Source organism: Vulpes lagopus, chromosome 21 (genome assembly GCF_018345385.1).
Source record: "Vulpes lagopus strain Blue_001 chromosome 21, ASM1834538v1, whole genome shotgun sequence".
Taxonomy (NCBI): Eukaryota; Metazoa; Chordata; class Mammalia; order Carnivora; family Canidae; genus Vulpes; species Vulpes lagopus.
In genome coordinates, this window is record NC_054844.1 from 40,176,681 (window position 1) to 40,200,887 (window position 24,207).

A 24,207-nucleotide genomic window follows, 5' to 3' on the forward strand; every position below is an offset into this window, starting at 1 on the left:
CAGGATCACACCCTGCATTGAAGGCAGGAGCCTAACCGCTGAGCCACCCAGGCATCCCCCAATTCCTTTTTTAAAATACAGGTTTGATTTCTCCTTTCATCTGCCTCAAATCCTATAGTTGTTTTTCACCTCCAGGATAAAATTTACGATCTTTAAAGTCTATCACACCTCCCTTTGACTAAACTGAACTTACTAATGCTCCTTGGGCTCAATTTACTCTTCCTCCCCAGCTCTCTGACCAAGTGAGCTGTAAGAGCCAGCCCTGACTTATTGTCCTCTCCCCATGGCACAGCATGGTATTTGGCACAAGGGAGACACTCAGTAAAACCTGAAGATATCCCTCCCCCATGGGAGATGTTCACGTGTGTACATCAACCAATTCATATATAGCGAGAGGGGTGTGAATGTGCTAAATGGCCATACAACCCCCACAGGGAAATAGCCTGACCAGCTATACCCTTCTTCCCATAGACAGCTTCTTCTGTCTTCCAGCCAGAGAAGAACACTTCCTCCAATATAGTAGAGACCTAGAGGCTCTGTCTGGGATAAACATGTGAAAGCTCTAGGTCAGAAATTCTCACTCTCCAGAATTCATTCTTTTCACTAAGTAAACACTCCATCTTAGCACTGGCTTCTTCTTACTTCATGTGTTTCTGGAAGATCATATTAGTCTGCTAGGGCTGCCATAACAAAATACCATAGACTGGGTGGCTTAGACATCAAACATTTATGTTCTCACTACTTGGGAGGTTGGGGAAGTTCAAGATCAAGGTTCTGGCCAATTTGGTTCCTGGAGAGAATTCTCTTCCTGGCCTGCAGATGGCTGCCTTCTTGCTATGTCTTTATATGGCCTTTCCTTGGTACATGCAAAGAGAGAGAAAGCAACTTTCTGGCACCTTTTCTTAGAAAGCAGAAATCCTATCAGATCAGAGCCCTACTCCTATGATTTCCTTTGACCTTCATTACAGCCTTAGAGGCCCCACCTCCGAAAACAGCCACACAGGTCTTAGGGTTTGAGCCTATTAATTTGGAGTGGGGACACATATATTCAGTCTATGATAAAGCTCAGACTCACCTCTACTCTGTGTGTGAATATATATATATCTATGGTCCTTTACTGGATGGGTAACGTTAGTTAAGGAAGCCAGCAATCCAGGCAGGGGAAAGAAGAGCCACTGAAAAGGAAAGAGAAATGACTATCAAAAAGTTAGGACTTGCTAGTGACTCAGTGAAGGAGAAGCAAAAACTTTTTGTTTGTTTGTTTGTTTATTTATTTGAAAGTAAGAGGCAGAGGGAGAGGAAAAGAGAGAATCTCCAGCAGACAACCAGCTGAGCTCGGATCCTGACACAGGGCCCAATCCCACAACCGTGAGATCCTGACCTGAGCCTCCAAACCAAGTGTCCGATGCTTAACTGATTGAGCCACCCAGGGGCACTGAGTCAAAAACTTCTTAAGGCCTTTAAGGACATAGCCCCGTCCATCAAGGTAGTCTTCTTGTTGTTTCTGCTCCAGGTCTACCATTTACTAGCTGCGAAAACTTGACCCAGTGACTTAAACCTGTCCTTGCCTTGGTTTCCTCATCAGTAATACAATCCCAATAAAAAAAAAAAAAAGTAATACAATCCCACAGGGTTGTCATATGCATGAAATGAGAATGCATGTAAAGAGCTAGAAGAGGGCCTGACATATAGCAAGTTCTCAAGAAACATTAGCTACATATAGTTACAGTCCTCCATCTCCCACTCTATCCAGTCTGCACATTTTCATTCCAGATTTCAAGTCCCTGCTCATCTTGCTACCTCTGCCTGGAATGCCCTATCTGGTCTCCTGCATCTACATGCTTCCAAACCCTATTCAGGCCCTACTTTCTTCACAAGGCTCTCTGCACCAATATGACATTTTTCACCCATTCAACTCATCCTGATTAAGTAACAATGTTGTTTTGGCAGGTAACCATCTTATACCTTTAAGTCTACTCCTCCATAGAGGAAGCTGCTTCTTAATATTTTATATATTTTTCATGCCTAATACAGTGCTACACTGTAGATGTTCGGTAAACCCCACCTGAAGAAAGGAAGGGGGAAAAAAGTCTGGACTAGGGGAGTTTAAAAAGGTCAACTGAAACTCGAAGCAGTGGTTCTCAACTCTGGTTTCCCAGCATGCAGAGAGGTCTTGGCAAGCAAGATTATTACAAAATACTCTGTATATTCTCAAAACAAGATCACTTTTAATTATACCTTAGTTCTTTTTTTTTTATATATATATACCTTAGTTCTAAAGCAAGACCAAATCTTTCACACAGCACCTTCTGAAGGAGTGTAGTGAAGTCAAACAATTATGGGGGCAACACGACCCCCCAAAATATTTGGGACCCATGGATAAATCCTGCTTCTAGTGGAGTGGTGAGGAGAAAAGCAGACAAACAGCAGAAGGCAGCAAAGGCAGTGAGAAATCGGAGCAGAGCATAGAAAATAGAGTGTCTATTCCACATTGGGCACACACACTGATCTTCTCAACAATCTTCTTGGGGTGGTATGAGTATCTGCAGGTCTGCCTGACTTCCAGGCCATGCTCTGGGCAAGATCCACAGCTTGGATTGTGAAATCCGGAAAGGGAGAGGGAGTGGTAACAGGTACCTGATTAACAGGTAACAGGTATGGATTGAAGGAAATGGTGCGGGGAAGGACACTAAAGGTAAAAATTATTCTGCTTCCAAAGGTTGCCTTTATAGATCACTTCCTGGAACCCTAAGTATGCTTTTTACCTCCAGACATTGAATTCAAGGGTCACAGGGTAAGAGAGATGAGGTGGCAACTTGAACATGCACGGAATCTGGCTACAACTATACCTCCAGCTTCTGGGAGCCACAGAGCTAAACCAGGCACGGGGGATGCAAAAATGCCAGACTTGGAAGGGTTTTCACAAGGAGAGGCGTGATACCTGTGGCTCAGCCCTGGCATCTTACCCAGCCCCACCCACCGTCTCTCACCTCCTGAGATAAGGCTCCTCCGCACAGGTCCAGTCTACCCATCCCCGCAGTAAGTAGGTATCTCTTTCCTTTGGTCTGGAAGAGGACTGATCCCGACAGCCACCAGAGGGCGGTGGATAGCAGGGACCCTGTGGACTGAAGTTGCACTGCTCCCTACAGGCAAGGGCTGGCTCCCCGGTGGTGTGACCAAACCCCTCCATTCCCTCCAGCACAGACATTCATTCCCCTTCCACTGAAGTCCATCTTCCTCTGAGCTTCCATTCCTAAGTCCGGGCACCTGTCTGAGCTCCTGCCTCTCTGGCTGCCTTGGAACCTGCAGGTTCCAGGAACACTCAGGTGGGGGAAGCAGAGCCTGGAGAAGGGGAGGAGGAAGAGGGGGATGGTGGAGGAAGCCAAGAGAAACAACTAGGAGAGGCGATCAAGAAGAGCACTCAGGTTGTAATACCTATAAGCCCTTGCATGGAGAGCCTTCCCTCCTCCCCCTAAACACATACGCCAGGGCTTGAAGCTGTTCTCTCTCCTTCAGGAGAGATAGGTTCCAGCCCTCTGTTCTCATTCTTTCTCTTGACCAAGAGTGTATGGGGACTATCAGTTATAAATTAGCTAGGGATTCCCAAGGACCATCAGTTAGTCCAGTGACATCCCAGAATAAAACATCATCCCCATCCAGACTCTGACACCAGGGTCGGATGGGAGCTAGGCTTTCAGGGAGGGACTAGGACTGCAGCCTAACAATCAGGGACCAGAATTCTCTGAGTAGCAGTAATGTAATGGCCTGAGACCTCGCTGGAGCCACTATGAACCAGAAAGGACATGCGTGGACCCTCTTGCTCCTTCAACATCCCTGGCCCCTCCGTTCAGTATGCAGTCATGCAGGTAGAATTCTGGTCCTCCCTGGGTGGGAGAAGGGGCCAACAGCCTAGAAAAGAGGAGGATTCTTCTTCTGGTCTCCAGTTGCTGATGGACTGGGATGCCCCCTCTGAGGGGAGGAAGCAGGCAGGAAGACCTGCTGGGCAAGGAAGGAGGAGTCAGATGTAGGATAGTGACTCAGGGTTGGTCCCCTTCTCCCCTCCTCCGGAGGTGAATCACCCCCTGAAGACAGAGATTTTTCCAATAAGCTCCTGCAAGCCTTCCCTTTATTAGCTCACCTGTAGGAAAATGTCAGACATCAGATTGGCTGGCTGTGTCAAACAGGGTTAACGCCGTGCCCTGGCCCCTCACCTTGCCAGGCGGGGCAAGCAGGTCATTATATTACAATTTATAAATAGAAAATAAAATAAAATAATCGGGTGGGGCTGAGGCACTGAGGAGGAAGAGGCGAAACAGTCCTCGTCAAGGAGTACCCACCATCTACCTAGGACCCAGGATCTCCTCTCGGGTGGAGGCTGCCCCCACACCAAGCGGTCCAGGCTTGCCTCTGGTTCTCCGCCTCCCCTCCTCCCCCACCCCCGAGTCAGCATCCTCTGCTGCCCACACCCCCAGATCTCCGCCCGCACGCCCGGGGTTTGAGCAGGCGCCTCGAGGCTTCCGTGTCCGTCGCGCTCAGCCCAGTAGCTCCTCCGCCAAGCGGTAGAGGAACCGTGAGTACCAGTGCATGCCCGTGGGCTGCACCGCCCCGCCCGGAAGCAGCGCCCCGAGCGCGTGCAGCAGGCGCAACGGGGCGAAGGCGCGGTGCGCCCACTGGTGACTCTCCAGAACCGCGTAACACGAGGCCAGCACGTCGTTGACCAGCAGCGTCCCGTGGGCCGTGAGCGGCGCGAACACGCCCACGGCTTCCTCCCTTGCCACCCGGGCCACGCGCGCCGGCCGCAGCGCGTCCCCGCCGGGCGCCAGCACCGAGTCCCCCGCGCGGAGCCGGCGCGCGAACACCGGGGCAAAGTCGCCGGGCGCGGGCGCCGGCCCCCGAGCCGCGAACACCAGGTGCCAGGGCGTGAGCAACAGCTTGCGCGGGGGCCGCTCGGTCTCCACGGCCACGAAGGAGGCCCGGCGCTGCAAGTCCCGGTCCAGGAAGAGCAGAACGGGCGTGGGCACCACCCGGCCGGCCGCGTCGGCCGCCAACACCCAGTCTCCGCGATGCAGTTCCCGCAGCCCCTTCCGCTCGCCGCTCCGCAGGCGCACGGTGGCATTTCCCGGAAAGCAGCCGCCGGCCCTGACCGCCAGCGAGTTATCTGCAGGGAACAAGCACAGCGAGGACTGAATCGAGACCAGCGGTTCCAGATTCTGAGAGATGCGGGTCAAGCCCGGGGCAGACCTCGCCAGTCCCGGGACGTGTAATTTCCCACGGATCTGGCCCCAACCTTGCGGGGGGGGGGAGGGTTTACAGCACTAACGCCCGCTTGGTCTCCCCTAGCATCGCCCCAGAGCTGCGCAGCCTCAGTTTCCCGAAAGGAGCGGTCTTTGGGCGGACCTCACCACCCACCCCCTACTGTACCGGCTTTGACCGACACGTGGACGTGGTTGCGGGACTCGTAGTAGACCCAGTCGAAGCCGGCCTCCACCGCCAGGCGCGCCAGCAGCCCATACTTATTGCGGTCGCGATCCGACGTGGTGATGTCCAAGGCACGACCCTCGTAGTGGAGCGAGTCCTGCGCGTGGTGGCCGTCCTCGTCCCAGCCCTCGGTCACCCGGAGGCGCACTCCGGGCCACATGTTCATCACCGCAATGGCCAAGGCGTTCACGCGCTCCTTACAGCGCTGGCGGGGAATAAAGGAGTCAGTCTCCTCGCTGCCACCGCCGGGGCAAGAAGGGACCTGGACGGAAGGGGGTCGGTTCCTTGTTTTCCTGGCCCCACACCACTTCCTCCCAGCTTCTGAGTGTCCTGGGGAAGTGAGAACCCGAAGAGGTGTAGTGGCCAATATGCACTTCCTTCCCGGAGCGTTTGTGGGAGGACGGTGGGGTCGCCCCCGGGATCGAGAGGGGGTGCCTATCCATGCCCACTTTCGACGCCCGCTGCTCACTCATTATGGGACCTCGGCTCAACCTGGGAGAGGGCAGGAGCTGAGAGGGCGGGTGGCAGCTCGGGCAGGGAGGGGCTGGGCAGCCCGGCGCCCCGAGAGGAGCCCCTGTTTGAGGCTGGCCCCCGCCCCAAGCCCCGGCTGCCCTCCCTCCGCCTGATTCATCTTTTGTTTCGTTGCCTTCCCTGGCACCGGGCATCGCTTCCTTCCTTCCTTCCTCCTCCTCCTTTCGGCCCCCAGCATTAACCCCTTCGTGGTGCGAGTGCCCCCCACAGAGGTGCCCGAGCCGAGCCGTGCGGGACCAAGGCTGCTGGAAAAAGGGTTTGGGTGGCGGGGGCCGCGCGAAGTACAATGGCCATTCTCCCGGATGACTTAACCGAGCGAGAATCCCGGGCCGAGGCCGGGGACGCGCCGGGAGAAGCGGACTCAGCAGCTCCATCCACAAAGGCGCTTTTGAGCCGCCCCGGCTCCGGGAGAGGAAAGGGCAGAAAGCCGCGCCCCCCATCCCTGCTCCCGCCCGCCGGGCCCCCTCCCCCAGCGCGACCGGCCCTCCCAATTCCAGCTCCGGCCCTGCCAGCCGCGAGCCCCCGGCTCTCCATCCCTGCTCCAGATGCAGCCGCGAAAGGCGTGGGAGCAGCACCTGAGATTAGCGGGAGCTGCCCTTGCGCGGAACTGGGGGGCCCCCTGCAGGGTGGGAGTGGAGAGGAGGCAGAGCAGCGGTGGCTGGAAGCCTGCGCCCGGGGGAGTGAGACCGCCGTTATCTGGGCGGCTCTCGTCTGGGAGCCGGAGACCTTGGCGCGCACCACGGCACCGACGGCGGGAGGAGGCGCAGAGAGGACAGTTTCCTTTTCTTCTCCCCGCTCCGACCTCTCACCTCAGACTTGGTTTTCTCCTAAGTGCCAAAGGGGCACTTTCCTCCTTCCCTTCTTCCCGAGTTTTCTACACCTCCGCAGGGTTGGAGAGCAGGGGAGGGGAAGACAGGAAAAGTGGTAACTCCTTCCAACTTTTTGTCGTTTTGTCCCCCAAGGAGGCCCTGGGGCCTTGACCTGCGGGGGCAGCAGCCCAGTGCAAAGCCAACTCAATGGAGGCCTTTTGCAGCCAGGGTGTGGGAGATAAGCAGGACCGAGGGGTTCCCAGGCCTCGTCAGAGCCCCTCCTGGGCCTGTCCCTTGTTCTGGCCCCTCTGCTGCAGGTGGCAGCCAGGCGACAGGGCCACACTATTCCATGACCAAGGAGGGAAGGAGTGTCCCTTTCCTAATCTCCGAGTAGTAGTAGAAGGAATTCTTTCTCCCCTGGACAGGTTTTCCTAACAAAGTAACCTGGAAAACTATGGCAATTAATCGGAGGAAATCCGCGCCACTCCCTCTCCCTCCAGCTCCCCACTCCATACACAATTAGGTGGTGTAATGGAAAGTGTATAGACTTAGAATCAGGAGTGCTGAATTCTAGTCCCAGCCATGCCACTAATTAGTTTTAAGACTTTGATTAAATCGCTTTTCCTCTTGGGGCCCAGCTCTCAGCTGCAAAATTGAAGCGAGGAGGTGGAAGAATGACTTCCAAGTTTCCTTCCAGGTCTGACATTTGAGATCATTGGCCAGAGGGTGGCCCTTCACTCGCAGGGCATCGCTCACCTCCCATCCTAGGTCGCTTAGGTTCCAACCTGCAGCAGAGGCTCCATACATGCTAGTTGAATTTAATTCTCTAATCCCAAGGAAACCCCCTGAGGTAAACCCCCCAGGAGGTAAACCCCCCTGAGCTTGACGGATGCCGGAGCACCTTGATTCTCAGGTGGGCCCATCTGTTCTTCCCATTGAGGACTATCTTCACCCAAGACAGTCTTTTAGGCTCTAGAAGAGTCTTGCCTTGGTTCTAGGATGCCCTCCCCGGTGCTGAAGATGATTCCCACCCAGTCCCTTCTCAGGTAGATGGCCTGGTGACCTAACCCTTGGCCACCCCTTTCAGTCTCTGTAGCCCACAGAGCTTTTCCACAATCAGGTCAGGAGCCAGGCTAAGGGTAGAGCTTTCTGCTGCGGCCTCGCCAGCTCCTGGCCCCCAGCTCACCCCAGCCCTTCCTGCCTGGCTCGGTAGCTGACCCCCGGTCCACGCCTCAGCCATTTCCCGTCTCGCCGGCCGCCATCCTCTTTTCCCCGCCCTCGCTGTCTCTCCGGGCTTCACTCTCACTAGTCCCTCCTCCCCTCCCCATTCCAGCTTCCCCCGTTGGGATCCCTCCTGATCACTGAACCCAGTAAGCACGGCTAGGGGGTTTGGGGGGGAGGGGGAGGGGAGCGGTGGAAGGGCAGGGAGAGGCAACCTTTGAGGTTAAGGTCCCCGTGGATGAAGCCCAGCTCACCACCCTCCCGGGCTGCCGCAGAGCTGGCAGTGCCCTGGCACAGGTGGGGCGAGGTCCACCTTACCTCGGTCATCAGGCGGTCTGCACCACTGTTCTCCTCATCCTTGAAGATGATGTCCGGGTTGTAGTTGGGCACCAGGTCCCGGAAGCGCTCAGAGCCCCTTGCCACTCTCCCCTCGGCAGGCCCACTGGCGCCCAGGGTCCGCTCGGGCACGCTGGGCACAAATTGCTTGTAGAGCAGCGGCACGAGCTGCTTGCGCACGTAGCGGCGCCGGCCCACCGGCCCCCGGCCCGGCCCGCAGCTCTGGGCGGGCAGCGCCAGGAGTGCCAAGCAGCACAGGGGCACCAGCCTGGCCGGCAGCGCCATGGATGCAGAGGACTCGGGCCAGAGGGAACGTTCTTGTCCTACAGCTCGCCCCTCAGTTGGGCATCTCCCCCGGCACCAGAGAGCGCAGCAGGCAGAGCTGCCCCGAGTGCCCTAGAGCTCTTGTGGCTCTGCGCACCTGGCCGCCGCCGGCGCTGCCCGCATGCCCCCGGGGTGTCTGGAACCTGCTACTGACGGGCCATCATAGCAGGGAAGGGGGGTCGTGGGTGAGTGCCAGCCCAGCCTGGCTCCGCTGCCCGGCTCCGGCGCTGCCAGAACGCCCTGCTCCGCCTTAAGTGGCCCCTGGCCCCGCCCCCCGCCCTTCTCCCAGGACCGTCCCGCCCCCTCCCACCGGGGCGGGGGCTCTAGCCGGTCACCGCTGGTCCATTTCACGACTGAAGCGTGTCCCATCCTGGAAACCAGGCAGGCACCTGTTTAAGAAATCCTAGTAGCTTTTCAGTCCTTAGCTGCCTGGATAAGCATCCTACTCCCAAGCCTAAGCTTGGCACCAGAACACCCTCCTCTGGTACTTGAATCGGATCTTTACTCTCCCAAAGCCTATCCTGGCAGCCCATTGTCCTCTGCTATCATCCAGGAAGTATGGGCTCCAGTTTCTGCCCAAGGCCAGCCAAGCTCTTTGGGCATACAACCAGAGACGTTCTTCTCCGTGGTCCTCCCCAAACCGCCTCCACTTTCATCTCTCCTCCTTGTGGCAGTACTAACCAGGACTGGAAGGGGTGGGTGCCAGGGGACCATTTTCTAGGGTGACTTTGCAGCTTTCTGCTGAGAGCTTCCCCCAGAATCAGTTATAATCTGGTTCTGGACTTCAAACTTCTGTCCCATCTTGTCCTTGCCAGACACCCAAGGGCTGCTTCTTTTCAAATGCATAACTTGTCAATTAGAAGCTGCTGGAGGGCAGTTGGTACTTCAAGTCATAGTCTCTAACCGACTAATGGTCTTTTCCCTTTACCTTCCATCTAGGCACCTCTTTAGCTTGCTCCCTCTCTGGACCCCCTGGGACTGGCTCTACTTCGGACCACTCAAGTCTCATCTGAGAGGCTTTGAGCCTGCAACACTTCACCCACCAATCTATTATCATTTAGAAATCACTTTCTCTAAGAAGGCCTCCCTGATGTCCTGACACTGCCCACCTGTTTGCCTGAGAACCAGTAATTAACTGCCAACCATTGTAGTATTAGAATTGTGTCACCCTGCTAGACAAAGCAATTCTTAAATACAAAACTGTTTACCATGAATCTCCATGGCTAAGTGCCTGGCCTACAGTAGGCCGCCCAGCAAGTATTTGTGGCAACTAAACTTTTTTGGTAATCTATACTACTGCTCTCTCAGCTCCATGGCTAGCACTTATAGCAACTTCGTGTATACTAGAAAAAAGTGGTCCTTCCTTAAGATACGTGCCATTTGCAAGAAAATAGTCATAGTAACCATATGTAAGACCATGAGGTGAATGGTGGCCCCTTGAAATTGCACAGTGCACAATCTGCGTCACCTGGAGCAGACTTTGTCCCCACCTCCCCCACACACAGCAGGGGGGCTTGCCTAGTGTTCTAGGCACTGATAGCCTCTGGGAAGACAGTTACCTTCTTCTTTGCAAACCACAAACCCTTGTCAGTCAGTCTTCTTTCATTTTACATGCAAGCCACGTCAGGGAGGACAGGGCTGAGGATGTTGTGTGCATAGAGGGGGAAGTTATCCTACCCCTACACCCATGCCCACCTACCCCCAATAACCAAGGCACAAAAACAAGGCAGGAGTATAAGGAAGAATCATGAGACCAGTCAGCTTTAAGCAAGGCTAAGGGAGGAGGAGCTTTTACTGTCTAATTGTATGACCTAACTAACACTAGACCCAAGTTCCTAAAAGATACTAAGAATGCAGATGGAGAAGGGAAAGGATGGTAGGTAGGATCTCTCGTTTTTCTCAGTTGGTAGACTCAGAATTGGTGGGAATTGTTCAACAGACACAAAGACAGGCCCTTTAAAAAACCAAAACAAACCCTGGGATCAACTTTATTGCTCATGGTTGTGGTCGCTTCTTCCCTATGCCCTTGTCCCTCTGATGGTCCAAAGCCCCTCCAGGATAGCACAGTGCTTAGGTTCTGCTGGGCCAGAGGCAAGGGAGACAATCCGCCTCCCAAGTCTGCTCCCAACTCAGTCTCTCCCCTGTCCCCACCCCACCCTATTGCACATCAAATCATGTAAACATGGCTACGGGCATGGCCCTGAACAGCAGTGAGGCAGATTGATGTGTAAACAGATTTGGGACCAGGAGCCAGACCCAGTCACTCAGCCCTGCCCCATACTGAGGCCCACAGTTAAATCTGGAAAAGCGGGGGAGCCTGGTCCCAAACTCTGGCTCAGATTATGCAACAGTGCAGACAGCTCAGCTCCCCTCTACCACCCTCTCAGATTCCAGGTCCTGAGGTCCACCCACCCCCGGGCGCCCCTCCAGGCCTGGGCAGCAGATGGCAGTGTCCAGTTTTCTCCCTCCCACTCCCAGCTGGAAGTCACTGGTGCTGGGTCTTCCGAGATGCCCGGGGAAAACCGGAGACAGGCAACGGCAATCTGTCCAGCCCTGGAGAAGACGGAGGGCAGTCAAAAGCAGGGTACAGGTCTAGTCTTGGGGATAAGGCAACCAAGCCATAGAATGGGTATATGAGATGCCTTACAAACAAAGAAAAGAGCATACCATCCCTCCTGCCTGGATGACCATGGTTCCAGAGGGCCCCACCTCACAGCCACCCCATTAGCCCACACCCCCACTCCTCTCACCAAAGGCCCGGATCAGCTCTGCCCGCACAGCCGCGGTAAAGGTCTTCACCAGACAGAGAGTGGTGAGGCCCGCGAAGGCTGCGTTGTAGAGGAACACGATGTAGAAATTGCCCAGCCAGTTGAAGCGTCCAAAGTCACCCAGCAGGTCAAAGTCAGTGAGCCCTGAAGTACAGAGGCCAGGGTGGGAGTGGGCTCCCCAGCTCCTCCCTGGCTCAGAGCCCAGCTTTCTGCTGCCTCCTAGTGGCCATATCTCAACACTGCAATCGATAGGTTGGCCTCTTCCTATGCGTTAATTATTCCTTCTTCCCAACTGTCTCAGAGGGAGTTATGGCTGTTGAAGAAAGTGTCAGCAGCGAGGCTTGCTCCACCTTCCCTTCCAGAGTTTGGCATCTACTCCTCCAGTGTGGAGGCTAAGACTCCGACTCTAATGAGGCTGCCTGGGTTCAGATCCAAACCCCACCCCTAACTGTGATCTGCAGCAGATTCCTTAAATTTCTGTGCCTCAGTTTCCTTAACTATAGAGAAAATAATGGGACTGTGAGAATTAAATGAGACAACACACATAAAGTACTATATGCGTCAGGCACTATTCTAACAGTGCCTGAACCCTTAATCATCATAATGTCATCCCAAGTCCAAATTTTAGGGCTATCTCCCACTTAAAATAATATTCTTACCTACATACAACCTAAAGGAACCAACCAGTAGACCCACAAGCCTAGTTTTCTACTGAATCCCTGGCATAAGTACAATGCTATAGTGGAGACAATATGAAGTAAAGAACCAAACAGAACTGATGTGAATACTAAATCATTTAGGATATATGGTTGATGATGTGGTGGAGGGGTGATGACCTCTGCAACTCCCATACTACCCTGGGGGGAACTATTACACTTTTGCATGCTTTTACCAGGCAATTCTAGATGAGAGCTCTAACGATGGGAGAAGGACGGAGTGTATTATTTGATGTCCCAGTGTGTGGAAAAAGCACTGGACTGGGGTTTAAGAGACAAGGTGTTCTAGTCTAACTTGGCCTTGCTTCAAGCTAGTTATATAACTACATAAATCAATTAGCTTCTTTGCTTCTTGTCTTTATAAAATGAGAATATGTATTAGAGGATCCAGTGCATTGGAAGATTTGGGGGAAAGTGGTGCTTCTCCACCAAAAAAATGGAAGTAAAAAGGGAAGCCGTGGGATGTAGCTAATGGAAAAGTGTGAGCTTTGAAGTAACACTATTTTGAAGCTCAGCACAGGCATTTTACAGAGCCTCAATTTCTCCATCTGTATAATGGGGGTAATACCTCCTTGTAGGTTTGCTGTGGGAATTAGAGATAGCACATATATAAAGTACATGCTTAGCACCAGTAGGTACTCAGAAAAAGCCAATTCCCTTACCTCCTTTTGCTACTTACCCAGGGTTCGAGAAAAGACCGGAAGTGCTGAGCTTAGGACCAGGAGACAGACACAGTTCCCAATTATCTAGGTGGAAGTAAGGAAAGGAAAGGTGAGGGTAGCAAAGCTGCCAGCACCTAGAGCCCATGCATGCCCCCAGAGGCTTCCTCTATTCCTGCCCAGCTACCTGTGTCATGGCTGTGTCATGCCATCTGGGCCGCAGGCTCCGGAAGAATGGAGAGCTGTAGAATCCCACAACTGAGGATATCATCAGGTAACTGCCACTGGGTTAAGGAAGAACTGGCTAGCCCCCAAGGAAGGATTAATGCCTCATCTCAAAGGGAATGGACCTCTCCCTTGACCCTCCTTTCAAATAAAGTAATTTCCTTCTTTCTGAATCCTAGGTTGTTGGTAAAGTCTTGCCCCCTTCCCCATCGTCCCCACCACAGTCCCAGGAGACAGGGTCAGCGAACTGGTGGGTGTCCAGTGAGGCAATGGTGAGTGTCCAGAAGGATACAAGATGAGTACAACCTGAATGACGGCACCAAAGGAACCCAGCTTGGAGAAGGAGACTTGGCCCAGGGAGGCATCCTGAGAGAAAGAGTAGTGTCGCTCTGGAGTACTTCCTACCAGGAGCACCACCCAGCACCCACACCCAGCCTTCCCTCTGGCCTCAGCTTCGGTCTCTCACCCCAGGCCTTCTTAAGCCCTCCCCCAGGAATACGCAGCCTGGTACCTGCATGCCCCGCGGCATGGCAGCCTCATCGATGAGCAGCTCCAGGATGTGGATGGCCACAATGAGCACAGAGAGGCCCTGTGTGAAGCAAGATCATGGACTCCCATTCCTGCCCCAACCCACAGTTGTATTTGGAGTTGAATGTTAAGAACAGATACTCTGGTCCAACATTTTCAGTTTTCCATTAGCTGTGTGGGACCTGTTCAAGGCCACTGCTAGCAACAGAGCACCTTTGAGGGTACTATAAAACACACCCTTTTAGGGTGGAAGGATTGTAAAAAGTTTGACTAGAAAATGTGCCTTGGGGTGCCTGGGTGGATCAGTGGTTGAGCGTCTGCCTTTGGCTCAGGGTGTGATCCTGTGATCCCAGGGTCCCGGGGTCGAGTTCCATATCGGGCTCCCCGCAGGGAGTCTGCTTCTCCCTCTGCCTATGTCTCTGCCTTTCTCTCTGTGACTCTCATGAATAAACACATAAAATCTTTAAAAAAAAAAAGGAAAAAAAAATGTGCCTCTTGCCCTAGACCAATACAACTTATTTCCAAGTCTAGAGCATGGCAAGTTGCAGGGAGGGACTGATTTCAAGCCTTATTTTCACCACAGAGCAAGCCTGTTAACTACTCAGCGGCCATGTATGACCTTAGGCAAACTCCTTCACTCCTCAGTTTCTTCATCTACAAAATGGGGATCGATATACTCAGTACAGGGCAGGACATAGAGCAGGCAATCAGTGAGGGGCAACTACGGTTATTGATGATAATCGGGTCCCTGCATCTCTTCTCTCTTCCCTGAGAAGACCTAAAGCAGTCAAGAACCTGCTATTCCTCACACCCACCAGGAACGGAACACCTACCGTCAGTACCAGCAAGCACAACATGGCCAGGGGGTAGCCCAGGTTCCGCTGCCAGGCTGAAGCCTTCCGTCGTTTCTCTGGAATGGAATGGAAGCTGTTAGCAAGGGCCTAGAATGATGGGCTACTCTCCTTGGGGAAACACAGATATCCCATTCCCTACCAACCTACATACCCAGCAGGACTCTCTGTGTCTGCAGAGCCAGGACCTGTCTGTGCAGCAGCTCCATATCCAAATGCAGCCAGCAAGAGGTGGGATCTGAGGGCAGAGAAGATGGTGCTGCCTCTCAGTCCTGTGGCCCCTGCCCAAGCCACACCCACCATCCCAGCTGAGGAGAACCATGACTTACTGCAAATCCTGCGGGTTATAGCTGCTTCCTCAAAGGCTGAGCAATACAGCTGCTCCTCCAGGTCTTCTAGCAACTGGGACAGGGGAAAGGGAAGGACTGACTGTCAGAGGCTCCCTGATCCCAAGGGCCCTGTCGGAGACCCCTGCTCATCCCAGTCTCCAGTCTCATTCTTTCCCCCAACTCTCATTCACCACCCTGTGGCCAGAAGCTTTGTCTAGTCCCTCCCAATTGCCCTTTGTTCTGCCTTGCATGTCTGGTGACCAGCTCCAAATGATGAGGTTGAAGGATACAGGAGCCAACAAAGGCTGTGGCTTTTTGCAAGGCGTGTGCTGCACAACTATAGGGTTGCTTCACTGTTTGGCTCCAGCTTTGCAGGAGTCAAAGGGCAAGGAGCACTACGTACCCGAGGCTTGACCAGTAGCTTCCCGGTGACTGAGAACATGCGGGCCAGACCTAGTGGAGTACACACTGTAGGGACAGGAGCCAGTTACCTGCCAGCCCTTTTCTCTACCACTTCCCTTACCCGTCCTTCCATCCCCTCTCCTTCCACCCTGGTTACTTTGATCCACAGACCTCGCCCATTCCCTCCAAGACCCTCAACACTCACCCAGGAGCAGCAGGACCCCAAGAAAGGAGATACAGGAGTAGAGGTAGGGGAGGTAGTACTCCCAGAAGTCTAAGGGTAAAAAAGACGTATGTCAGCTGGTCTCTCGTCCAGCTTCCCGGGGGTTGATGGGCCTCAGAGACTAGCAAGGACACCACACATAAGCCTACAGGGGTTAGGCAAGTAATGCAAATAAGGAAAGCTGGCCCAGTGTCAGCAGAAGAGGGAGCAGTGGGGGGCTACAGCAAACTGGAGGCCCTATGCTGTATCTAAAGAACACAACTGCTCGGGTGCTTGGATGACCCAGTTGGTTAAGTGTCTGCCTTCAGCTCAGGTCATGACCCTGGAGGCCTGGGATCGAGGACCACATTGGGCTACCTATTCAGCGGGGAGCCTGCTTGTCCCTCTCCTTTTGCTCCTCCCTCCAGGCTCATGCTCTCTCTCGTTCTCTCTCTCAAACAAATAAACAAAATCTTTAAAAAATAAAATGGACAAAAAAAAGAATACAACTGTTATTAGGCCTAGTCCCTGTAATCTGATGTGGTTGGATCCTCAATCTTGTCAGGCAAAGCCACAAATCTGGATATTAATGTGACATCTCTCAACTTTTGCATGTCAGCAACTGACTCATTTATATTTTTAATCATTGCATGGGCCCAATGGATCATTTCTGCAAGTTGGACTTGGCTTGACATCCATCAGTTTGAAATTTCAGTCTAAGAAACATGGTCCCAATCTTCTCCACCTTAGAGGGATACAGTTGTTCCATGCAGGAGAATATCAGCCAACTGCAGAGCCATTCAGCCTGGGTGGAGGGGGAGGGAGGAAGTTGGCCTTCTCACCATAGAGTGACTCCCGGCTGGCCTTGTTGTTGTCCACAATGGCTGATGCCACCCATACCATGCCCAGCACCAGCAGGGTGAGCAGCATCAACATCACCACTGTCTCGTAGACCCGGCCCAGGACACCCTATAGGAGGAGGCAACAGGAAAGGGGCAGGATCAACATCAGGGGAAGGAAGGAGACATGGGATGGCAGCCTGGCTGGGAAAGCAGAAAGGACTGGATTCAGGAGACAGGGAAGGGCGTCTCCCTCTTATTCCACTAAATCACCCTGTCCTCCCACTCTACATCTACGGCCATTTCTTATACCATACCAATAGTTTTCATTTGCAAATCCCCTCCCCAGTTCCCTTCCCCATCCTGCCCTGCCATGGGAGGCTGGTCCCCAAGGGCTTCATCACACAAGTTCTTTGCCCTCTGGTTCGGTTTGCCCAAGGGGAAGGACAGGCAAGAGGGTGGAAGACAGGAAGAGAGAGGGATCAGGGTATTTCTTCAGTTTCCTTCAACCTTTGGCACTATGGTTTTAGCAGTAGCTGTGAAGCACCTCCCAGCTTCAACTACCAATGGGTTCCAGAAACTATTTCTTCCTTTTGCTCCCACGGGCCTAGGGATGGTAATGACTTCCTGCTGACAGTAGCACCTCAAATTCTTTGTTGATCCTCTTAACTCTGACTAAACCTCTGCAAATAGTCTTTGTTAAAATCTTTCCAGTGGGGCACCTGGATGTCTCAGTCAGTTAAGCAGCCAACTGGATTTCGGCTCAGGTCATGACCTCAGTGTTGTGAGACTGCATGTGGGCATGGAGGCTGCTTAAGATTGTCTCTCTCCCTCTGCCCTTCCCTTCTCCAAAAAAAATTAAATTAAATTAAAACTAAATTAAATTAAAATTAAATAAATAAAAACACAATAAAGTAAAATGAAATCTCTTCAGCTGAACCACCTGAGTGGAATTCTGTTTCCTGCCTAGATGATTGATATATCCCCTACTCACCTTTCTGGAGCCAGCAAAGCCCTCGGACTCAGTGAAGAAGTATGCAAAGGGCATGAGGAAGATGAGGGACAGGTTGGAGAAGAGAAACACAAGGTTCCAGAGGCCTAGAGCAAAAAAGGAAAAGCAGAGGTGATTGGCGGGAGGCAGGGAACAAGCTACTGGGGACTGACCATGTGGTGGCAGAGAGGGGCAAGGATGGGGTGATACACAACTAATTAGCCGAGGCTGTCTATGTCTGCCTGAACCTAGTCTATTCCCTCTCACCACCCCAGGTTGGAACCAGAAGCCACGTACCATGGATGAGAGAGCCATTGAGCCACTGGATATAGTAGTTCCGGGGCAGTGAGAGCAGCACCTCATTGCTGATAATGGAGAAGGGCAGGAGCAGGACAGCACCCAGGGCGACAGCCAGGGTAAAGGTACAGAGCTCAAGCCTGGGCAGAGAGAATGGGTAGTGCCCTTGCTTAGACACTCACTTCCCTCGGCCCAAGAAGCCCTCCTCATTCCCTGGGCACTGATGGCTTCTCCTAGAACTACTTGTAGCAGTGACAGACCCAGGGGAGGAGCCATCCAGCCAGGGCTCTACCCACTGTCCCCTAAACTCCCCCTCCAGGGAAGCCTTGGCACAAGGGATGGACACACCTTAGGCATTCATGTCATAGGCCGTGACACTTGCCCAGACTATCCCCAGGAATGTGGTCCTCCTACACATGCCTGCCAGGTATAGCAGGCATGCCAAGCTAAGAGACTTGTCTTCTCTGCTCAGAGATATGGATTTCTGAGCTTGCCTTCTCTAGCCCAAATAAGAGGAAAGTCACCCCATATAGCTAGGCCCTGCATGAAGGCACTAGGCAAAGGGGGAAAAGGAGGACCTGAAACCCAGCTTCATAGCTGAGGCCTGTGTCCAGAGCTGCCTCAGGTGAAAAGAAGAGACATTTTTAGCTAGTTGGTCCACCAAGGGGGGTAAGGTTGCCTTCTTTTAATCTGTTGATCAGAGGGGCCATCTCTATATTTTCCCTATATGTACTAATGCATAATAACAGCCTGGAGCAAAGCCTTCTCAAAACCAAGCACACCCGGGATCCCTGGGTGGCGCAGCGGTTTAGCGCCTGCCTTTGGCCCAGGGCGCGATCCTGGAGACCTGGGATCGAATCCCATGTCAGGCTCCCGGTGCATGGAGCCTGCTTCTCCCTCTGCCTGTGTTTCTGCCTCTCTCTCTCTCTCTCTCTCTGTGTGACTATCATAAAAAAAGACAAAAAAACAAAAAAACCAAGCACACCCTGCCCTTAAGGGTTCCACTTTCCACATCCCCTGCTCTATTCCATCGGTCTACATTGCTGCCCCACTCCTTCCCTGATGACCACTGGGAGGTGAAGCCAAGCTGGAATCATTTCCGGTGACTCAGGCCCCAGCTCACACACAGTTCCTGGCCAAGAGGCTCCCAGAAACTCCTGGCCTAACCAGGGATACAGGAACAACAACTTTTCCAAGCGTCCCCAGAGTGAGGTGAAGCCGGAACAAGCCAGAAATGGGGTGGAAGCAGAAACCCTCTCTTCACTGCATGACACTCCACTCTCCCCTGAGCTCTAGGAGTCTCACTAGATCCCAGCTTCTAAAGGGTTCTAGTGCCAGGAGCTGGGACGGCAACACTTACGCAATCTTGTTGACTGTAGCATCTTCATCATCCACTACGAGAGAGAGGCACGGGAAGAGGCAAGAGATCAGTGGGCAGCTCTGGGAGCCATCTGTGCTGCAGTGTGCCCTACTTCCCCTTTCTTGCCCCGTGAAAGAAGGGCCTAGGCCACAGAAGCAGAGCTGGAAAGGAGGCCCTGGGAGAGTTAAATGCTATGAGTCCCAAAACCTATTCTCTGGCTGAGGTGGCAGCTTAAAGATCTGTGGTCCCAGGTGGAAAGAGTACGAGCCAGAAATTCTCCTACTCCTCCCCCCCCCCCCCCCATCTCTCTCATTGCAGGTTCCTCTTTGCAAGCTGAAAATATAAAAAAAACAGCTGGTCTGGGAGGTTGGTTACATCAGTGGCTGGGTGCAGCAAAGGGAAATGAAGCGAGGGGGTGGGGTGGTGAGGAGACTCACAGAGAAAGTCCTTGGGAGAATTATACCCCTTCTTGGGTTCATGAAACCTTCTGGAGGGGAGTAAAGGCTAGGACCAGGACAGGATGATATGGACAGGCTGGGGCTAGGAATTGGGGAAAATGTTTCCCCCCAGATCACACAATGCCTACAGGAAGGAAAGTTCCAATCTGAGGACACTTAGGTCTTTATAAAGAGAAAGGCCACCATCACCGGGTGCTGGGGGGCCCAGTGGTCAGGCAAGTCTTCTGTTCCTCTGTTCCTAGGTCAGGTCGGTGTGAGTGTCCTTGTTGAGGAGAGGACAGAGCTTGTGCCCATGGTAACATTCACCCTGTAGCTGTCCATTTTAGATTCACAGAGGGCTTTCACATGAACCATCTCCTTTGGTCCACACAATGTCAACGAACTGGATAGAGACCCTTAGGCCCATTTTCCAGAGGATGGAACTGAGGCTCAGGAAAGTTATATGACTTTCTCAGTGGCTTTATTAGTTGTAGACCCTTCTGTCTAGGCTTTCCACTATACCACCTGCCCCTGCCTGTGGAAAAAGGGAAGCAGAAGAGGCAAAGACTCCAGTTTTTCCTTTCCCAGCAGGCGCCAAGGGCCCACTCCCCTGAGGCTGGCCCCATGGCAACAGGAACACTGGCAGAGGGCAGGGAAAAGGGAGGGAAGTCACAGGTACCTGTGGTGAACTCAGCAGGCTTCTTGAAGTGCGTCAGGGCAATGTGGCAGAGGATGTAGAGTGTCGCAAACAGAAGTGTTGAGATCTGTGGCAGAGTGTGAGCTAGGATGAGAAGCTCTAATAACCAGCACATTCCACAGCCCCAGTGGCCTCTCTATTAATTCTATGGGGTCACTGTCCCAAAACAAGGCTCCATACTTCCAGGAGTTCCATGTTTTTCCCCAGGATTTTCTTCTAGTCAGGGCCTCAAGGGCCCCTTAAGAAGGACCAGACAGCAATATGTCCAGCCCTATGAAGGTTTTTCTGGGAGAAAATAGCTTCAGCTGACCCCTGATTGGTAAAGAGGCCGAGAAAACTAGAGACACATATACACACATACCTGAAACAGGCCATAGAACCAAAGGGACTTTACTCCTAGTGTTATTGAAAAGGGAAGCAGGTTCCAGGAAGAAGGGGATGTTTACATTGTCCTGACACTCGTCTCCTCCCTTCCCCCCTTGCCCCTGCTGCCACTTTAACCCAAGCTCCAGGAGAGAATAAGTAGGAATCATGTTCTTAGACTAAGTTAGAATGTCTACTCTATGTTTATTCAGGGGCCTGAAAGATCAGGTCTGTTCTTGGCCAAAGCAGAGTCTCATTTAATCCCCTGCCCTGAGAGTAGACCTTAGTTGGGGCCCATCTAAAATCCACAATGCTGGGATCCCTAGGTGGCTCAGCAGTTTAGCCCCTGCCTTCAGCCCAGAGAGTGATCCTGGAGTCCCAGGATCGAGTCCCATGTCGGGTTCCCTGCATGGAGCCTGCTTCTCCCTCTGCCTGTGTCTCTGCCTCTCTCGGTGTCTCTCATGAATAAATAAATAAAATCTTTAAAAATAAATAAATAAAATCCACAATGTTTCTAGAGCCACATCAGCCTCTTTAAAGGCTACCAACTCCATGTCCCTATTCAAGCTACTTCCAACTCCAGAGTCAGGCTGTCCCATGCCCTCTGGGCAACTAGCCCTCCACTCCATAGTTGTGGCAGGACTTGGCCAAGTCACTCTGCATATGTAGGTATCCCTACGCTACCCCAAGTAAGCTGCTGTTGCCCAAGAGAGGAGACACTGGTGGGCCTGGCTCTACAATCAGAGCCAAAGGTTCTTGAGGAGATGCTATTGCATTTATTATTTTTTAAATTATTTAAGTAATCTCTACACCCAACGTGGGGCTCAAACTCACAACTACGAGATTAAGAGTTGTACACTCTTCCGACTGAGCCAGCCAGACAGCCCAAGATGTTATTGCATTTAAATAAGTAAGCTAAGAGAGCAGGATCAGTCTCATGGGTCCTCCAGTCCCCGAAAGAAGCTGACCCCATAGGGAATCTGCACACAGTTATCTATACATGGAAGGAAGAAGTCAAAGAGACCCAAGAAGAGTGATGGGTCCAGAACAAAGTTTTAGCTTTTAACACTAGGGAAACCGAGTAGAATGAGTTACTCAGATTGTACTGAAGATTTCTAATTGCCTAATGCTCCCTCTGTCCTTGGGCTTGCGTAATAGCCAGGAAGGTGGGAGGGCTCAAAAGGTCAGGCTGGAGTTCCACGCAGTTCCAGCAGAGGCTAGGTCATTCTCTAGAGCCAGGTGGGGGAGGCAGCAGAAGGCTTCAGGCTGCCCTTGGCCGGCACTGGTGTCCTCAGCTAATAGGAGTAAAGAGTGGGGGAGACATCAAGGAGGCTGCTTCTCTGTCCAAGGTCTCATCCCTCCCTGTTCTCTAGGAATGTGGGCTCTGTCCCTACACCGTCTCAAGGCCTGGGCGTGTTCTCCACAACACACCCAGCCTCACCATGTGCGACTATCCACTAAGATTCACACAAGGAAAGCTGGTCTGGAGTTCCACACGTGGACTGATACGGTGCCTGCTTTTCAGTCCTCACACAGAAGAGCAGACCTAGTTATGTCATGGCTCACTTTATCCCTCCCTCCAGCCTGGAAGCGGCCCAGGGCAGACTGAGAAAAACAAAGGATGACTCCATCAGTGGGTCCCCCTACTCATTAATACTTCTATTCTTTCAAACTTTTCCTTTTTTTGCCTTCCGTTTAGCATTTGGGGATGAGGGCTACTCTGGGGAGGGGGGGGGGGATGAACTCGGAGGAAAGACAGAGGGGGGGAGATGAGAATTGGAAGCAGCCCTGAGGCAGATGCAGCTAAGTTCCCCAAGGTTCCCCAGGGGCCCAGAAGAGAGGAGTCCATCTCTGTGTGGCAGGTTCAGCTGTTGCCCTGGGTGGCAGTGAGGGCCTAAGGCACAGCCTGCTGCCTTTGGAGCACTGGGGGGGGGGAGCGGGGTGGGGGGACCACTCACAGGGGAAATCCCTGAATGGCTGGGGAGCTAGAACCTCGGCTTGAGGGGGAGGGGGGCGGGGGGGGGCGTCCGACAAGCACCAATGAGGGGAAAAGAAGGGGGGCAACTTAGTTGCTCTCCATCTCTACGCAGTAGAATCCATCCCACAAGAGTCCTTTCTTCCAAAGTGGGAGGCCCACCAGCGTGCCCCGTACCTCTGGCACGCCACCCCTACACCTCCCAGGTCTTTCCTGGAATCTCCCTTTCGTCAAACATCGGCGGAGTTTGCGGGGTCTCTCCCCAACCAGACCCATCCGTCTCAGGCTCTCGGAGGACGGTCGAAATCCGCGGACTCGCGGAGCCGCGCGGCGAACCCCCCGCGAGGGGTGGGGGCCTGGGGGGGAGGGGAGGGGCGGGGCGGGGCGGCGGGGCCGGGAGGAACGGAAACCGACCCGCGGCTTTGTTTACCGCGCAGCTGCCCAACCGATCCGGGCGCCGTCCTCCGCCGCTCGCCCCCGGCCCCCGCAGGCCCGGAGCCCCGGCCCCCCGCACTCCGACCCCCCCCCCGCCCGCGACCCCCGGGCTTCGGCCCCGCTCGCCCCTGTATCACCCTTGCTGCCCGGGGCCGTACTCACAATGCACTCGCGAACCCTCTCGTGGAATAGCTGCTCCCGCACGGATAGCACTTCGTAGTCAGCTGCTTCCATACTCTGCTCAGCATGACTGGGGCGGGGGTGTCTCCGGGCCCGGGGAGGACGAGCGCGGAGGAAGCCGCCGCCGCCAAGCACCCGGACCCAGCCGAGGAGCCTCTCCTCGCTGCCTGCGACGGAAACTCGGGGTAATCGGGAGCTCAGATTCAGCCGTCCGGACGCCTTAAAGGGGCAGGCACCACGCGCCTCGATTTAAAGGGCCCCGGCCCCGCGTCCTGCTCCCTCCCCTTTAAGGTCCGGTCTCAGGCAACTTTAACGCAAACACCCTCCAACAAGCTGGCGACGAGGAAGCGCAGGTGCGGGTTCTATCTACGGGAGACCAACTGACGACACGAGGGATGGGCGGGCTTCTGCCAACGAGCGGAGTTCATTGGCTCCCAGGGAGCTGCCGCTCATCGCTACAGGGACGCTGATAGGCTCGCTCCGTGGAAGGAGGCGGGATCTCTGGGGCCTGAGGGTGCTCGCTCGCTTCAGCTCCTGCGGTTGAGAGAGGACGGTTCCTGCGTTTTCCCAGCAACTGAGATTTTAATTTGACCGTGGTTAAATGAACCATCTGGACCAGGGCAGCCAAGCAGGATGTGAGGGCACCAAGGGGGTTCTGGAAGGTACCGCTGCCCAGTAATCCAAGGCCTGTAGCAGCATTTCCTGAAAGTGTGTTTCTATGGGGGGGGGGTGGGGGTGGAGGGGGGCGTGCTCCAGTGCTAGGAGTTTTCATTCAGTCACTCTTGTGGGAGGCCTAGTGTGTGGGGGAGCAAATACTGGAGAGAAGTGGATAGACAACCACAGAAATACCTCTCTGACACTTTGTAAGGAAATACCCACGGGGATCATTACTCTGTGCCCCTCACTTTATAGACTTTTATCTCCTTTTTACATCAGGACAGCCCTACAGAGGAAGGTATGATTAGCATTTTAGAGATTAGAAAATGGGTGACAAGTTGTCACATGCCAAGGTCACACAATTAAGGAATGCTTCCTGCGACCTTGCAATATGTACTGTTTGGGAAGTTCCACCTCCCCTCCGTGGACTTGAATCCTTTCTCTAAATTGGAGAAGTAAAGGAGACTCAAAAGAAAGGCTGAATTTTGCAAAGCTTCCCCACTGAAGAATAAGAGCCCAATTGTAAGGGCCTATGCATCCAGCTATTATCTAAGCAAGAATCAGAGGCCAGAATTAACTGCTAAATTCTGTACCCTG

General features: G+C 53.4%; 2 protein-coding genes across 8 annotated transcripts; both read right to left on the reverse strand.

Moving 5' to 3' along the window:
• Positions 1-1,143: 1,143 nt before the first annotated feature.
• On the reverse strand, positions 1,144-10,530 carry DHH (desert hedgehog signaling molecule). Of its 3 annotated transcripts, XR_005984893.1 has the most exons (4): positions 8,358-10,530; positions 5,422-5,740; positions 2,991-5,158; positions 1,144-1,175 (listed from the first exon to the last, which is right to left on the reverse strand). XR_005984893.1 is itself a non-coding variant. In XM_041736384.1 (3 exons), exons 1-3 carry the CDS (start codon positions 8,658-8,660, stop codon positions 4,533-4,535), a joined length of 1,191 nt encoding a protein of 396 aa, XP_041592318.1. In that variant the 5' UTR covers positions 8,661-10,530; the 3' UTR covers positions 1,196-4,532. The 3 variants fall into 3 exon arrangements, 2 of the variants coding, with proteins under 2 accessions (XP_041592318.1, XP_041592317.1); XM_041736384.1 differs by lacking the exon at positions 1,144-1,175 and having other exon boundaries at positions 1,196-5,158; positions 5,422-5,683; XM_041736383.1 differs by lacking the exon at positions 1,144-1,175 and having other exon boundaries at positions 1,196-5,158.
• A 143-nt stretch (positions 10,531-10,673) lies between these two features.
• LMBR1L (limb development membrane protein 1 like) lies at positions 10,674-23,319 on the reverse strand. Of its 5 annotated transcripts, none has more exons than XM_041736378.1 (17): positions 22,936-23,319; positions 19,983-20,067; positions 18,867-19,041; positions 17,507-17,646; positions 17,213-17,316; positions 16,222-16,348; positions 15,383-15,451; positions 15,179-15,243; positions 14,776-14,848; positions 14,601-14,684; positions 14,429-14,505; positions 13,579-13,656; positions 13,360-13,433; positions 13,030-13,120; positions 12,863-12,929; positions 11,450-11,611; positions 10,674-11,252 (listed from the first exon to the last, which is right to left on the reverse strand). In XM_041736378.1, exons 1-17 carry the CDS (start codon positions 23,005-23,007, stop codon positions 11,185-11,187), a joined length of 1,611 nt encoding a protein of 536 aa, XP_041592312.1. In that variant the 5' UTR covers positions 23,008-23,319; the 3' UTR covers positions 10,674-11,184. The 5 variants fall into 5 exon arrangements, with proteins under 5 accessions (XP_041592312.1, XP_041592313.1, XP_041592315.1 ...); XM_041736379.1 differs by having other exon boundaries at positions 18,867-18,900; positions 22,936-23,318; XM_041736381.1 differs by lacking the exon at positions 18,867-19,041 and having other exon boundaries at positions 19,983-20,084; positions 22,936-23,317.
• Positions 23,320-24,207: the final 888 nt, after the last annotated feature.